The 16,776-nt window shown below is 41.7% G+C and overlaps 1 protein-coding gene across 6 annotated transcripts in view; it reads right to left on the reverse strand.

Moving 5' to 3' along the window:
- FOXN3 (forkhead box N3) overlaps positions 1-16,755 on the reverse strand; it is a 133,660-nt gene extending 116,905 nt beyond the window's left edge. For 2 of the 6 annotated variants that reach the window (XM_018082441.3, XM_018082440.3), the window contains exons 1-2: positions 16,486-16,755; positions 14,468-15,024 (exon numbers count right to left, since the gene is read on the reverse strand). In XM_018082441.3, coding sequence (XP_017937930.1) covers positions 14,468-15,010 — 543 coding nt within the window. In that variant the 5' untranslated portion in view covers positions 15,011-15,024; positions 16,486-16,755. Of the gene's footprint in view, positions 1-14,467; positions 15,071-16,485 lie in introns of those variants that run through there. The other 4 variants (XM_018082444.3, XM_018082442.3, XM_008923676.4 and 1 more) reach the window with 4 other exon arrangements.
- Between the last annotated feature and the right edge of the window lie 21 nt (positions 16,756-16,776).

The following is a 16,776-nucleotide window of genomic DNA, read 5'->3' on the forward strand; positions in this document are numbered from 1 at the left end:
GGATAATTAATACTGCATTTCAGCTTCCCTGAGCACCTCCACCAGTAAAACAGATTTGAAAGTGTGCAGATAGTTTATTACACACGGCAAAGTGATTGCATTAGAAAAATAAGATGTGAACTCACTGGTGTTATGGACTTAAAGTAAAAGAGGAACATTTAAATCTACAGTTTTTCCAAGGAAGCTAGTAAGTCCCTTATCAAAACCTACAGTTTGGCAAGAATAGGATTCACAGGTTTATTCATGTTATTTCCTGGGTAGACTAGTTCTGCATTAGCACAGCATTAATCAAAGTCTAAATACTTAAGAATCCTGACTTAATATAGATTCTTTCTCTGTTTACAGTCTACCTCATTTTTCCAGATGCCATTCCAAATCCCACAATGATTTTGCTATTTCATACAAACAGCAAAGGAAGACCAGGTTTCCTCAAATTCACAGAAGAGAATCAAAAGGCATGTGATGGAGGCAGCAGCAGAGAGCCAGCCTGCAAACTCACTGAAACAGACCCAACAGAAATAGAAATGTCACTCTTCAGGGCACTCGCTCAGCTAAGCTGGTAGCAAACAGGATGTGAGCATCAGTCACTGTGTGCAGATAAGAGGTTATTCAGAATAGCAAGTTCAGGCACAGACTGGGTCTTTTACCCGGTAAGGAAAGAGTGGGAGGAAGGAGGGGGTAAAAAACAGCTTTCAACCCACACACCACAGCCCTGCCTACTTGGGTTTTCCCTGGCTTCTTTTTAACTGAATTAACTCACAAGCAGTCATTTTTCATTTTCAAGTGCCATATTCACAGGACGCCCCCATGAAATAGGAAGCCTGAGCGTGCTTCGAGTGAACTGAAAGGAGAAATGACAGGCTCCACGGGAAAATAAGACACTGGACAACCTCAGCAGCACCAGCAGACTTTAGAAGAGGGACTGGCACACTTGCTGAAAGACACACCATTACAGAAGTGGAGGATTTATGCTTGGTTTGAACAGGAGAACAAGAAGAGAAACAGTTTGGAGCAGGGGAGGGGGGAAAGAGAAGATAATGCTACTGGATGGAGTCTAGAAACCTCTGGAAATTAGAAAAGCTAAATCAACTTCTACATGGGGCTAACTTGTCATCTTCACCCTCCCACTCCTCCATGTTTACTAGCAAGCTATTACTCATTCTGATCATTGTATACAAAAAGGCTGCGGATCAATATTGCACTAGGGTGATTAGTGCTCAGTTATTAAACATCAGTGCATGAATTTATCTGACTTAACATGCCTGAAGTGGAAGGAAAAAGGGAGAAACAATTTCTGAGCAGACTCTAGTAATGAAAATTGACAACTTGCCCAAAATCAGATGATGATGATGTAAGGAGTTCAGAAGTAACAAGGAAGCAAAGATGTATGATATTCTCAGAAGAACAGAAAATTGTTTTTCTCCAAATTATTTATGATCAAATATGCCTTTGAACAGATGTACCATCTAAAGGAAAAGAAAATCTCATTTAAGGATGCCAAAGCAGGACTATTTTGATGACACGAGTGTCATGCAAACAGGCCTGCTGTGACCTGAGTCACTGCTCCAGGTCTCCTGTGATTCTTTTTGCTATCGGTTTCACACAGGAAGCCTGCATATTTGACACACCAAAAATAGCACATGGTTTACGAATAAAAATCCTGCTTCAAAAAAGGGTTGCAACTTCTTTCTTTTTCAAAATGCAAATGCACTTTCAGTACAGTGCAACAATGACTGAAAGCACTTGCCCCTGTGTTCCTCAGACAGACATTTATGATCAGTTCCATTTATAGATGATGCAAGTAAGAAAAAAAGAGAAATAAGAGGAGGAAAAACCCCCACAAAAATAGCAATTGGAAATGAATATCTGAATGTGAAAAGCAACCAGAAATACCATGCAAACGCCCTTACAGAGAAAAAAGCATAGCTAGAAAATGAGGTCCAAACTGCTGAAGGCCCTATTCAAAGGCTGAGGAAAAAGGAAGGGACCCTTTATAATTGACTCCATTCATCCATCAATGCAAAAACACTTTGGCAGCAGTCACCTTACCTTTTAGAGCTGCATAATATACCAAAAATGGCTGAAAAACAGTAACCAGCCCTTGAGCATGCTGGTAGTGTAGAACTCCACTATGTTTGCCCCACAAGAGGAAGCCAGTTATACCAGCTCCAGAGTACCACCCCATAGAAAAGGGCTGGCTGCTCCAAAGGGTCCTTCTCTCTTAACAGTCACACCCAATGACCACAAATGCTGACATCTGTACTGAACAGAGGAGGATTTCTGTAATTACTGTGTTTTTCATGCAAAAGACTCTCCTAGGCAATACTAAACACACCATCAACAAAAGAGTTTGAAAGAAATTTGCCAGATTACACCTTTATCTCAATCTCCAGAATCTGCCTTTCATATTGCCGATTCACAGCATTTTTAGCATGTTGGTATTTTACATGTTTCTGTTAAAAAGCCATAAGATAGTGCAAAATCATGGGGGTTAGGGGGGAGCCCAAACCAAAATTTTTCTAGCTGTCTTCGCTTCTATGAAAGAGCCTCCTCTAAAAGATTACAAAGGCTCTAAAATAAGGTGCACATCCCCTCCGTCATTATTTTAAATGACGACCTGATTTTTAAGCCAATTTCATAACTTTTAAGACACAAATCTCTATATAATAGCCTCTCACACCACTCTTATCACATCCATTATTACATAAACACACTCTTAGATGCTAACAGTACTTGGTCTAACTTAAAACCCATGGAACATTAACAGCTACATGTGGTGTGGACTGAAAAGCCATTTAAGCCACTCTCAAACCAACAGGAATCAACAGATAGTCAAAACAGGAAAAATGCAAGAGTTTACTGAAAAAGCAAATTCTTCCCCTTTTTATTGCATGTCTAAATTAAAGATTCAGAGTGACAATCCAACAACAAGTTTGCAAACCCTGTTTTATGAATAGCAAAGGGAATAAATCTAAGTTAATGTGACACGCAAGTAGATAATTCTACCATAATTAAGACACGGACTCTTGTCCCTTCAGCTCAAGCCCAGACAAACGCATTTTTGGCATATTAGACTCTACTGGAGAGTGAGTGCAATTCAAATGCTGGTGAAAGAGCAGAAGGTAATTAGCAAAAGATCATAAGCATATTTACTTTGAAACTAAAATAAGGCAAGTATTTTAGCTAGTGGGGAGAAGACATTTTCCTGTATTTTTTCCTAGTCAGCAGAAAAACAGGATGAAAAGGCAAAATCTTTCCTACTACTTCATTGCTACAAATTAAAATCAAAGCTTTCTAAATGAAAATAATTTTTTTTCTAACAAGAATGACAGAAAACCTTGCCTCTTAATGGAAAGGGTCATAATTACATTTCTGCTTTTCCAAATTCAAAATCACTCAGCTCTAAAAACCAACAGCAAATGACATATCAAAGCAGACTTGCTAAGCCAAGAACAAGGAACTTTATTCCTCTGAAAAAATGCAGCATTATCCAAAAGGCAGTTAAGTTTTAGCAAAATCTGAAACAACAAATAATTAGTCAAAGTGGAGGTGTTTTACTAAATTTTAAATGCTAGTTTGTTTTGGAGAAAACAAGAGAGACGGTTCAATTAGTTAAGATTTTTACTTGAGAGTGATCTGTTTAAACTAATTGATAACCATTTGTGGCAACAGAAGATGTCTGTCCCAAGGAAATTTTGACAGTACGTACCACTATGACATCATCTTGTTTTCCTAGCACAAAGACATAAGCAGATAGAAAGCTCTATGTGACAACCCAATTTTTGCTTCTATTTTACCTTAAAAGTGTTTGGATGATCTAAAACCAATGCAACTATGCCATGCTTTTTATATAAAGATATATTTGTATATCCACACACATAAATACAGATAGATAAAAAAAAAAAATTAATTTAAGCAGAAAAGGGAGGTACAGTCTGAACAATAAAATTGCATTTGCCTCAATAGCTGGGAGCTAGCACCGGACTGAGTCTCCTGTGCAATTTGTCTCTATGACAGCTGCCTTCCTCTTTCTCTGCCATGCAGGCAGAACTCTAGAAAGTATTAGAAATCAATATAAAATTGTAAAAACCAAATCTACGCTCTTATACAAAAGCAAGGTCTGTATATTTAACCCTAAGCATTGAAGGGAAAAACCTTCCTCTGTATAGAAGAAGAATAAGCGAGAGAAAATGCAAAAAAACTAGTGCAACGAGTAATTACATAACAATAAATGCATTACATTAATTGCCAACACAGGAAAAAAAGTTTTGGACAAGTTATCTGACTGCTTCAAAACAAAACATGCAATATTACAAGTGCCAGCAACTGTCTAATTCCCAGCCATCTCAGTCACATCCTGACACTCCAACTTTCCAGCTCTCCCAACTGAAGACTGAAAACCTGCACTTCCTGTGCACACCAGGCATTCCTTCCTACCTCAGCTATGCGGGCAAGCCAGAAAACTACTTACATTCCTATATGAGGAAAAGGTTTTTCACCCAGAGTCTGGTTGGGCACTGGAACAGGATCCCCAGGGAAGGGGTCACAGCACCAAGCCTGACAGAGTTCAAGAAGTGTTTGGCCAATGCTCTCAGGCACATGGTGTGACTCTTGGGGATGGTCCTGTACAGGGCCAGGAGTTGGACTTGATGATCCTTGTGGGTCCCTTCTAACTCAGGATATTCTGTGATTCTATGATTCTATTCATCTGCAGCCCCTCAGTCCTCAAGTACTTCAGGAAGGGTGGAATTATATAAGAATTGTATCATTATTTCCAGTTAAATTTAAAATAAATATTATCTCTGAAGGGGATTCCTGCAGAACCGAATACCTTTTGGCTCAGGGTATTCTCCCAAAGCCTAAATGTAATTGTAGCTCTGTATGAGCCGGCAGCAGGCAGTTCTTAAAGCTGTCAAACATTGCTCTCCAAAAGCCTTCAAAGCGCTCCCAGGAGCAGTGAGGATCTCTGGAAGTGCAGTGATTCTGTGTTATTCAGGGACTGGAGAAGGCTGCATGCAGCCAGCCACTGCAAAGCAGTGGTACTGAGGAGAGTCCTTCAATTACAGCTTTTCCTTCATGGCAAGGACTTTATTCCTAAAGATGAACCTTGCAAGATGTATTTAGTTCTCCCCAACTATTAAGGGAAAACAGATCTAATTACAAAACTGCTACAATTATTACATTCTTTACCACTTAACAGTGATGTTTGCCACCCCTTCTCCTAATCTAAAAAGAGAACATTTCATTAATGGTTTCCCTATTTTTACTGAAGCACACAGAACCTACAAGAAAGGTGTTCCCACTCTCCACCCTCAAAGGTGAGGAAGAGATTAAAATATGTAAATGAAAGCTTGAGGTATCCCAGCACCTAACCCGAGTCTTGCATTAACCCCCACAGGTCCTGCAAGTTGCACTGTAGGCATTTTTTTTCAAGTGTAAACTATTTATAATAGTTGCTTCATCTCAGAGAGTATCCTCCCACAGTAGGCAGTCGTGGGATCTCATAAACATAGCGCTGGAGCAGAGCCTAATTTTCTGCTCAAAGCTTGAATGAGTGTGAATTTAGCATTCAACTAGATTGTCTTCTGCAAAATCCCATCAATAAGTTTCTGCTCCATGTACTGCCACAGAAAATTCCCCGTGCTGTTGAGACTTCCCTGTACAGAAGCCCATTCATTCCTCTGCTTACCAAGTACTGTCTTTCAGCAAGTTACACCAGTGCTTCAAAATCCCAAGAGTTCTCAACTAGTGGTAAATCACTACTGTTCACTTCTGCACTGAAATACAGCAATTCAGCATGCTGTAGATAGTGTTTTGGTATCTTAAGTCACTGGCTAAGGGCAGCAATTTGATTTCTTTTCTACTACAACACGGAAAGACCACTCACATTTAAGATCCTTGGAATGAGTCCTCCCACAAATTCCTACAGCAGTCCCCAGGACAGTTTTTCCTTAACACCCAGAATGGAATTTGAAGAACTAAACTGAAACAAATGAATTAAAAAAAGAAAAAGAATTTAAACATACTGTCTCCAAAATTATTAAAATGGATAACTGAGTAAGATCCAGAGGCATCATTTATGGCCACAACTGCTACTTTCCACAGCCCTCAGTCGCAATTCTGCTGTTGTTTACTCAAGAGTAAACCAAAAGCAGCTCCTCTGAAGTCAGGAGTCCAAACTGGTGGGAGAATAGAAAAAAAAAAAAAAAAAAGGAAAGCCCTCTTCAGGCTTAGAAGGGCCAATGATGACCTACCAAAATTCAGGAGGAAAAACAGTTGTCTACCAAACAGGCAGGTCACTCCCCTTCTTCCTCTCTACTGAGGCTTATCTTTCATGACCTCTAACACTGGTGAGTTTGACACCAGTGACAACTACATGAAATTTAGGACTCTTTAGAAGCCAGTTTTGTTGCCAGAAAGTAGATAAACCTTGTCAGCGTCCAGGCTGTTATAAATGTGCTTATTCTCAAGAAAAGATATCCACTGTTTTATTGCCATTGCAATAAATAGTCAGACATGGCAGTGATGATGAGCATGTGTGGGTGCCTGTCCCAACTACCAGGCATCAGCAGCTCCAGCCACTTGATCAGTAAGATCTGAAGGCTGCAGGCTAAGAGGAATCATGGACAGGATGGTATGGCAGAGCCAAGGCATTCTGCACTCCCTTGTGTAATTAAAGGTGAGAATTGCTGGGAACTTCAGTCCTGGATGCTAATTTTGCTCGAAGGGAAAATACCTCAGGAAGTTCTTTATAAAAGCAGCACAACTGAGGAAGGTGCTCCTTGCCCCTACCTATGAGGCCAGTTAGTCACAGACCAGCCAGACTGCTGAAACCATCCGCAGGGCCACTGTCCAACAGCAAATGTCTGCTCCTTCAGAAGGGCCACCTTTGTATACACAATTAAAAAAGGCACATGCTATTACTTCCATGCCTGAATTCTTCCAAGCCAGAAAAAGACACATAAGAATTAAGTCACAAAAACTAAACTATACTTGTAGTGTAGGACTTGTTGAGTTTTGTGACACAGTGCTTTGTTATAGCTACATACAGTGCTTGCACCATGAAGTCATCTAGCAACAGTCTGCCCAGTCTTGAAATGACACAAGTCAATTACTTTTACATGCTAACCCACCATTGATCAACATATGAGGAACAACCAACTAAATTAAAAACAATCACACAGGGTCTCTTCTTCATAAGGATTTTGGCTTATGTTACTCTAGGCCATTCATTTTTTTTAACTAGATTTATGATGAAGATACAGCAATTAGCCGAAAACAACACAGAAGGAGCAGGTATGAGCAGCCTGGAGACTGCTACCCAGATGCCACAGGTTAAGTCATTTGAATGACTTTACCAGAAACGTGAAGATCCTGCAGGACTGAACCAAGCTTTCAGCTGTCTGGCTCAGCAAGCAGGACAGAGCAACCGCCTGAATCCACAGCAAAGAAAGGAAGCTTCTCCAGCAACTCAGGCTGCCTAAAGAGCATTCTCAACTCCTCAATTATTTTCAGCTGCTCAGTTATGATCAAGACTTTTAAATGCTTTTTCACAAGGTCTTCACCCAGGAAAAGAAGCCACACAGCACAGTCTGCTGGGCTCTTTCAGACAAGGTAAAACACTTTCCTTTTAAGAAAGGAAGGAGGAAGTCTAAGGGATATATATTAGTAATTAAAATGGATTCTTTGACGTTTTGCTGAAGAATGAAGTGCAAGACAGGAGAGTATACACTCAGCTACACCAGCCAGACCAGCAAGCCCAGTTCATCTCCGATGTTCAGCTACAACAGCCACCATGCCTGGTGCTCAGGGACATGTCTTGCCACATTCACTAATGGACATGTAGAAGTGCCCCTGTGCACCCCTGTCCTCTAGCCCCTCATCAGCAATGCCTCCTGTGCTCAACCGGAATGCTGCCCCAGGACCTGTGCTTCCTCTGCTGGCAGTGACAACGGCAGTTCATTAGCTCTCTGGCAAATAGGAAGAAACCTAGGAGGTGATGAGGATGTAAGAATAGCAGCATGAACAAGCCTGACAATAGGTTTTATAGACATCCTTTCCTCTCCTGCAATAGTTTTTCAGAGGATATAGAACACAGCTCCATGCAGAGCCACCTCTACTAGCAATATTAAGAACCTTGGGCAACAGAAAGAAACAAACCTTGAGAAAATACACGCGTGTGCACGCACATCCCAGCGTAACTTTCATAGGACCTTTCACCTCTGTCCCATGGATCCAATCCAGCACCAAGCATGTATCCAACTGAACATACAAGCAGCCTCAGTGATTTAAGTGCAGCCTGTGCTCTCAAAGGTAAGAGCATCCTCCATCCCTTCCTTTCCCGATCTCCTGCTGTCACCAGGTCAGTTCTGAGCTGGCTGGAAGCCACAGGCACAGCTTCGTGCCAGATTAAACAGAGCTGAGCCCACGGCCTGTGCTGACACTGGTGCTCCACTGACCACAGTAACCATGAACTAAACAGGGAGCTGAAAATGAATCCAGCTAAATTAGCCCACTGAAAAATGACCCCCAAAAAATTATGCCAACAGTTTTCAGCCCGCTCATTGTGCGGTGACACATGTGCCAGTATGAGCTGAGGAGGGGCTGGCAATACACCCCCAGATCAGTTCCATCTCCCAGCAAAGGGAACAGGTGGCCAGGTTGGGCAGGGATAATGCATGATGGTGGCAGCCCAGACTTTGATCACTTTAAATCAGCTGTAGAACACCACAAAGAGCCACTAACATAGGCCACTTAAACTACAAATAGCACAGTCCTCCTCCTAAGGGAAAACAAAAAGAAACATCTCCACAGAAGAAAGCCTCCCATTGTATTTAAACTTCTGTTCTCATTTCATCTTAACCTTCACTGTGTGGCAGGAACCACATTCAGGAAGGTGCCAGGAAGGTGCTGGAGCAAACAGTCAGGAACAAGGGAGTGCAATCACAGCTAAAAAATGGACTCATTAACCCCACCACAGCCCAAAGCCAATGGTAAAGAGCAACTCCTACTTTCCTGGGCTCCTTCAATGCTGCTTAACACACCCACATCACTGCTGTGGGTGAAGAGCACAGACAGGGCCCCCTTACTCCAGTTATTGAACCTAAGTAGCCAATCTCCTCTGGTAGGTCAATAGCTTGTCACTGTGCAATCAACACTCCAGTTACCCAGCACGATGCCTGCACATGGGCTATCATAACCAAGAGCAAGACAGCATAAATACCTAAGATGTAAGGTTCAGAGGACTCCCCATATATTGCCAGCTCCTCATCATTACTTGAAAAAGAACTGACTGTGATTTTTAAAGCTCTATAACAGTTCATACAGACAGACTCCACTGCAAAGAGTTAGCTCTGATGTGAAGTCAAGCAGCTGGAAGCCAGTGAAATGGAAGAGTGTTATTTCCATGCACAGCTTCAGGAAATCTATTATTTAAATATTCTGCATAATTTCTAGGGTTTGCAATTCAAAAACAAAACCGAAAGGGTTCAAGAAAAGCTCTCCATAAATTGTCGGATATCTAGAAACTCTATTTACAGTATGGTTCTACAGACTTTTATGATTGCTCTAGAAAGAGATGACCCTCGTTTCTCCACATACCAATTTGAAGAGAAAATTTCTGATATTAGAGAGCTTTATGGTATGACAGATAAAGATATAAGAAAATGGATTTCAATTTAAAACTAGACAAATTCCAAATTAAAACCAAAATATATCCTTTTAATAATTTGAGAAATTAACAGTTGCACCCACTTATTTAGAGCAGTATTTTATTAATGGATTCAATATTATCTGAAGCCTTTAACATGAATCTGAGGGGTTGTTTTGTTGGGTTTCTTTTCACTTTAGCTCTACCAGATGTTATAAATGCAGTGAAATCCTGACACTTCTGTTATTTGGGTCAGTCTGGGTAATAAAAACATTAAAAACAGAGGAGATATTTCTATCCCGAGACTGCCACCGAACTTTCACAGGAAATCTTCTCAAATAACAGCATTAAAAGAGGGAGGACAGGGTCCCATGTCCCTCACCTTTGTGCATATGCAGACTGGATTAGGAGATTCTAACACAGAACAAGCAGGCTCCTTTTCCTCTCACTCGATAGCATTTATTGTTTTGCATGGTTTTAACTGTCAAAAGCCCAAACACTATCAAATCAGAGGAAAGACATTTGCAGGAGGCACTCCTGAAATTTCAGTCTCCTGTGCCCAAAGGGTCCCCGACAACTCCTTCAGATGCTCTGGCAGAGCGTTTATAAGAGGCAGTACATCAGATGAGGACAAGTTGGACATCAGCTCTCCAAGAGCTCAAGGACCACTCGGGAGTCCTCAGATCTCAGAGCCTGCTCCAGACGGAGGAGGAGCCTGGCTCGATCTCCATGACCCAGTTATGGACCACGTACTTCTAAGAATAACTTCCACATCAAGCAAGGAGAATTTTCTTCCCCCGTCCCCATAAACATATCCTTTACCCTCATTACATTTTTATCAAGATGTCCCTCAGCACAAGTGCCAAGCAAACCTTCATTATGCTTGAATTTCTTCAGCTTGCACACAGCTGGGAGCATGTGTGTGTTTCCCTATCTCAGACAACACAGAGCAGACACAAAGAGGAGCACTCTCGATAGGATGGATGCTCACAAATGCACAAACCACGGAAAATACAGCAGAATAGCGGAGAAGAGCAAGGGGACAAGAGCTCCAGCCTGTATAACTGCAGGCTGTTCACTGAGACAAAAATATTGCAGCGAAGCCAATGAGGTCAAACATCATTTCCCCTCATCTGGTAATGATGACTGAGGAAGTCTGCATTCATAAAAGGCACAGACTTATCACACACCCTGAAAAGACAATCCTACCAGTCCTTGTTCAAAGCAGGAATCCCTACATGAATAAAACAAATCTTCAAGGGAGAAAAAAGTAGGGCTTGTAACAAAATTTTTCAGCAGCCCCTTAGCTCAAGCAGCACTAGTGGGCGCAGCTATAATCACAGCAAACCTACATAATGGGTCTGAACTAGCTTAGCCCTTTCCCTGCAAGCAGAGAAGCTGCCACATCAGTAACTCCGTTGCTAGGGCAACTGCTTACTTTCCATATCAACTGCAAACTCGTTGCTATGGAGACACATATACAAGAAAAATTCCTCTCTATAGCCAAGGACCAGATGGTAGGGAAGTCAGGGAAGTCAGGGACTAACGGGCTGTACTAAATGGGACACACACTAGAGGACATTTAGATCTGTACGTTCACAATAGGATTAATCTGAACAAGTGAATTCACAGGTCTGGCAGTATAAACAAAGCCAGGGAACTCCTCATCTATTCCCCATCATGTGATACTTCATACCCTGGCCAACTACTATTAAACTGCTGAGCTCAATGCAAAGAGGTTTGTACAATCAAGGGCTCAGCATTTTCCCTTCTTCGGCCCAGCTCTCTGTCTCGATCCAGATCAGCCTCATCACAAAGTTACACGAATAGCCACACTGTCAGCTTGCCAGGTAAGCCTGATGGCACTGCAGCTGAAGTGGAATAGCAGCAGTGTAAAAACAAATCCGAGCAGAAAAACGTCTTTTCCTGGCATACCTAAAAGCCCCAGGACAGGGTAAGTCAAAAACAGAAGTGATGCAGCCTGCCTTTTTTTTCCCCCCCTCTCTGTTACAATGATCTCACGTCAGGAAATTGAAGTGTTCATACACAGGCAGAAAAAGCTGCAAACTATTAGATGCATATTTAGCCCCATGAATATAAACTAGTGGCACCCAAGATTGAGAAAACTACTATGCAGAGGGAATTCAAAAAAGAATGAAGTGTTCAGCAGAACTTTTTTTAGAAAAACGATTACTGAAAGGCTACACAAACACTGGAAAGCACAACTATGAGAGAAAAGGCTTCTAGCTTTTCACAATGTGTCAATGCACATCATCCAGCAAATGCCTGCAATTCCCAGCACTGATTAACTCCTTCCCCCCATACTGTACATGTTTCAGAGCCCATCTTGTTAGCATTTCATCACATGCCATTTGTTAAATGCTGCCTTTTTTCCTCCACATAAAAACAGTAAAACAGGCAGACTCCACACCTGCAATTTGCAAGATCTGGCTGCAAAGGGGAATAAGTGGCACAAAATGACTCCTTAGAGATGAAAACCCCCCTTTCCCCTACCCCAAGACCAAGACCAAACCCACAGAACCCTTTAGATGCACACCTTCCTTCTGAACATCATATATATTTGCTGCAAGGTACTCGAATCAATCCCAAAGTGTGCGTGGGTACGCACACACACATGAAGGTATTTTCAAAGCCATCGGTTGACATTTACTGCTTTCCAAGTCCACAATTAGCTGTCAAGCACCTGATTCAGCAACTCTGACTGAGGGCCAATTCTGTGCTCAGGACTCTGTCTGCCACATCTCTTGGCCAGGACATGAGAAAAACCCAGCAGGGGACTTAAAAAACCTGCTGTGGTGCATTTTATGTTTTAAGATTCCCGTCCCACTCATCTTAACGCTGGCTACCTGCAGTTATTAGCATCTCCAGAAAGTGGAAGAAATTCTTTCTCATAATCTGGGATTTCCCAGGAATGAATAAAACTCCACCTTGTTATTCATACAGGCAGGGCCTCTCACCACACCTTGTTGTCTATGTAACCATGGTTCTAATCACGAATTTGAGACATAGGTGACTAGTCATGCATGGTGCTGTGCCACTTCCCTATGGAAAGGCAGCACGTTGTGGTATTGTTCATATCAACTCAGTGGACTGCCAGATATTTGACAGATAAACATGAAGAGAAGCTCCTCATAGGAAGGAAGCTGAAATCTGAATAGTCAACTTGTAAACAGAGGAACTGAACAAAACACAAATGGCAGTGTTAAATAAATGCCTTGCAAGTTACAGTATTTTGGGGGGGGTTAAATGCTTTGTGTGAAGATTTCTTACAGTCTGGGACAGGATCACGAAAGTCTGGTGTGGCGTTTGTTATTATAGTCTCACTTCCAAACCAGAATTCAAGACTGGTTTACACAAAACAAGATCCAGTTCAGAAACAGATTTTTTTAATCTCACACACAATCTTTCACAGCAACTAACTGATAAAAATACCAACACACAGTGTGTGATCAGCAATATGGAAACATGGATTTTATGTAATAGTATTTTTAAAAACAGAAAGAAAAGAAAGATAGAAGGGTCAATCCTTTAAAAAGGGAAAGCTCCAGAGAAGAGAAAAGTAATCTAAAATGAAAAGTTCCTATCTTAGGGTAGTATATGACTCTTCCTCTGGAGTTACTTGAGCTCCTATTCCACAGCTTTTGAAGTTAAATAGCACACAAAATAGGGAGAACAGCACCACCAACAGAAGTCTAGTTTCAGGGTAACCAGTTATAAGACAATCACAGCATTTACCTCACTGAAATACAAAATCTGAGTGCATCTATTGTTTCTGCCAGGGAAAAGTGTCCACTGTCTGATCTTCAGCCAGTTTTAGAGACAGATCATCAGTGATTTGATCTTACCTGCTATTTATTTCCCTAACCTGTGGGAAGGCCTCTGAAATTAATCTGCAAGCTGATATTTTTATCAGTATATCCGTACTTTGCCAAAGATTCATCCAGACCACTGCTTCTTGAGACAGTCCCCTTCGGAAACTGATACCTGCTCCCAGGCACACTGACGCAGTCGAAGGCTGTGTGGAGGCAGTGCTTTCTGCCTCTGCTGCTCCGCCCGCTTCCCCATTCCCTCGCACACAGCCTCTTCCTGCAGACGACGCTGAGGAATCAGCAATGAAACCAGGCGACAACAACTGAGATCAGAAAGCAAAGATGTGCTCCCCAGGCCTCTGCACTGCACCAGGCGCAGAAGCCACGTGAGCCCAGGGAGAGAACAACTGAAATTTTGGTGAACGGTAATTTTCACCTTTGATGCCAGACCTGTCTCATCTCTTTGAAGAGCTTTTCTAAAACCTGCTTGAAATGGAACAAAGCTTCATCACCAAAATTCAGAACTACTTCTGCTGGTGTAAGAAAAAGTAAAGTTTTTTCAGAATACAACACTGACCAGGGAAAAAGAGATGGACTCTTACATAAGGCATACCCTTTCACTATACATTTGTATTAGCCAAGAACAGCAAGCAGCCTATTTATAACATGATTACATTCATCTAGTATAGCTGGAAACCATTACCACAGCATGATAACTAAAAACAATATTTAACCACTATGCATGAAGACACCAGCTGGGGGGAAAAGAAAAAACACACACCCCGAGTGCTTTCTTACAGATGTCTAGACAATGAATTTAATAAAATCAGAATGAGCAATGCTAAAGAAATGTTGGCTCTCTGAATTTAAAGAACTACGTTACCAGGGACAGGGTTGAATGTTCTGTATTTCACTGTTAAGGACACATTCTGGGATTAGCAGGTGAATATTTTCAGCACCACATACGTTTCCATGGTTCCAAACTTACCTGACTTCTGTCTTTGTCCACTTTCTTAAAACACTTATTCAAGGATAGATTATGTCTCACAGAATTTTTCCATCCAGTGGGTGCGTTTGCAAAATATGGAAAGTGTTCCAAGATCCAGTTGTATATATCCTTTACGGGCAGTCTTTTGGTTGGTGAGTCCTCAATGGCCATAAATATGAGGCAGCTAAAGGAATAAGGAGGTTTGCAGTTGGGGTTCTGCTTGGCATCGTAGGGCATGTCAGAGTGGGCAGGAGACGGTGGCGTGTCATCACCAATGTCCTGAACAGGGCTAACACTCCTTAACACCGAGTCCCCAAAGCTTTTCAGTAAGTTCTTACTCTCGTGTAACCAGTTCAAATTAGTTAGTTCTTCATCTTCCATGGCCCCTTTATCTAATCTGATGGCAGGCAAAGAGAAATCTAGGTCCTCGTCATCGTGAAGTGCCTTTGATAAATCGCTATCTTGGTAACGCTGGCTCAGTCCACTGGGAACACTAATTCCTGAGCCCTCTGGCTTCTTACTGGGAGGCATGACTGGACCCATTTAGACAGCAACTCCTGGGAGAGTGAATCCAAAGGAAAGGGAGAAAGAAACAGAAGAGAAAAGTTAGCTCATAAAAAGATCCTGCATAGTGTTTGGACAGCTTTTCCCTAACTGGTCACTTAGCCTTCTGTCACCTGACAGGTTCACAAACATCCACAACTGTTGAGTAAAATAATCTAAAGTCAGCACACAGGAAGAAATTTCAGTCAATGGAATAAGATGATAATCCAGATATATCTCAGTTCTGCATGAACATGAAGACCCACACAGGAAATCCTGGAGACATGTCCCTTTAATGATGAACAGGTGTATCAAATCATTCATTGTATCTGACTGTATCACTTTAATAAGCATGTGAACTAAAAAAACAACTAAGTAACAGTGACTTAAGGGCAGTTCTTCAATTTCAGCTGTTTCACATTTGAGGACAATACAACAGCACCATGTTAAAGTCACTCTGGCTAAAGGCCAGGGCAGACAAATATCCAATTTGACTATGGATTCAGTTGCATCAAAACTCAGAAATGACGGCAGAACTTCAAAACCATCAAGGGCAGGAGAAAGGAGAAGAGAAACACACGGTAGTTTTGGGACCAGGGCCAAGACATGGGGAAACAAGTGCCAGAGGAATAGAGCATTTTAAAACATATGTAAACAGAGAAGATGCTAACATTAGCTGAACTGTATTTCAAACATGGTAGAAAACAGTCAGAAAGCCTGCTGTATTGCTCAACAGTGGCCTGGGAGAGGTCAGATGAGCTGCTGAGGGTACTGTGTAAGCAGGCCCTAGGGGGGACACCTGTGAGCTGTAATATTTGGGATGCCTTGAGCCCTTCTAAGCTCAGTGAACTTGGGCACCTGCCCAATTCAAGAGAATCAGATAGGGGACCAACAATTCTACTTCAGAAGCAGGAGATAGGCTCACTTGGCTTCTATATGCAGTCAAACTGCCAGGATTTAGCTCTGGAAATGTGAACAACAGTAGAACAAAAATTTGAAAGAGTTAAATTAACGATAAATTTTAAAAGGATGAGACTTCCTGCACAAACACTGAATAAGAACAAAATGATTCCCTGTACCTAAAACATAACCTCAGCAGCTCCCTGAAGTCATGCAGTCACACAGTCAATACAATGAACAAAAGGTAAAAAAACCTACAGGTAACAATAGAATAAATCATCTATCTGCAAGGAAAAATAAAGCAACGCAGCCATTCTGGGAAAGAGAAATGATGGACTTTATTTCAGCTGTTATAAACGGGCAAAAATGAAAACTGAAAGTTCCTCGGGTCTTTCTATAAACACATTACACCAAAGCAGCCAATACTAAAAATAAAAACGCAGAACTTTTCTGCACAGAAACCCCTCAATACACACCATCACTCAAGATACTGAGAATGTGCAGTTTTACACGAGTAGTATCAGGGAAAGGAAAAAATACCAAGGCAGATATAAACACCGTGTGGCAAAACTTACGTCGGTCCCACTTCCTAGCTTTCAAAACTGCAGCCAGCGCAGCCAGAAGGTAAACAAGGGAATCGCCGGCGTCCTGGGGCTCCGGCATTGCCTACCTACGCCGCACACTCAACTTTGACTCCAAATGGAAGTTACGTCCCATGAGCTTCTAAACAGGAAAATTATATGATGGCTGACAGTAAAGTAATTTAATTGCACTGTTGCTATGACAACATGCTGCTCTCTTTCTGTTTAATTTGCTTATTTGCCAGTATCCTCCCAAAGGGCCATATCACTCCATGATTTTTCTCC

Source organism: Manacus vitellinus, unplaced genomic scaffold (assembly GCF_001715985.3).
Source record: "Manacus vitellinus isolate BGI_N305 unplaced genomic scaffold, ASM171598v3 scaffold_6_pilon, whole genome shotgun sequence".
In the NCBI taxonomy this organism is placed as follows: Eukaryota; Metazoa; Chordata; class Aves; order Passeriformes; family Pipridae; genus Manacus; species Manacus vitellinus.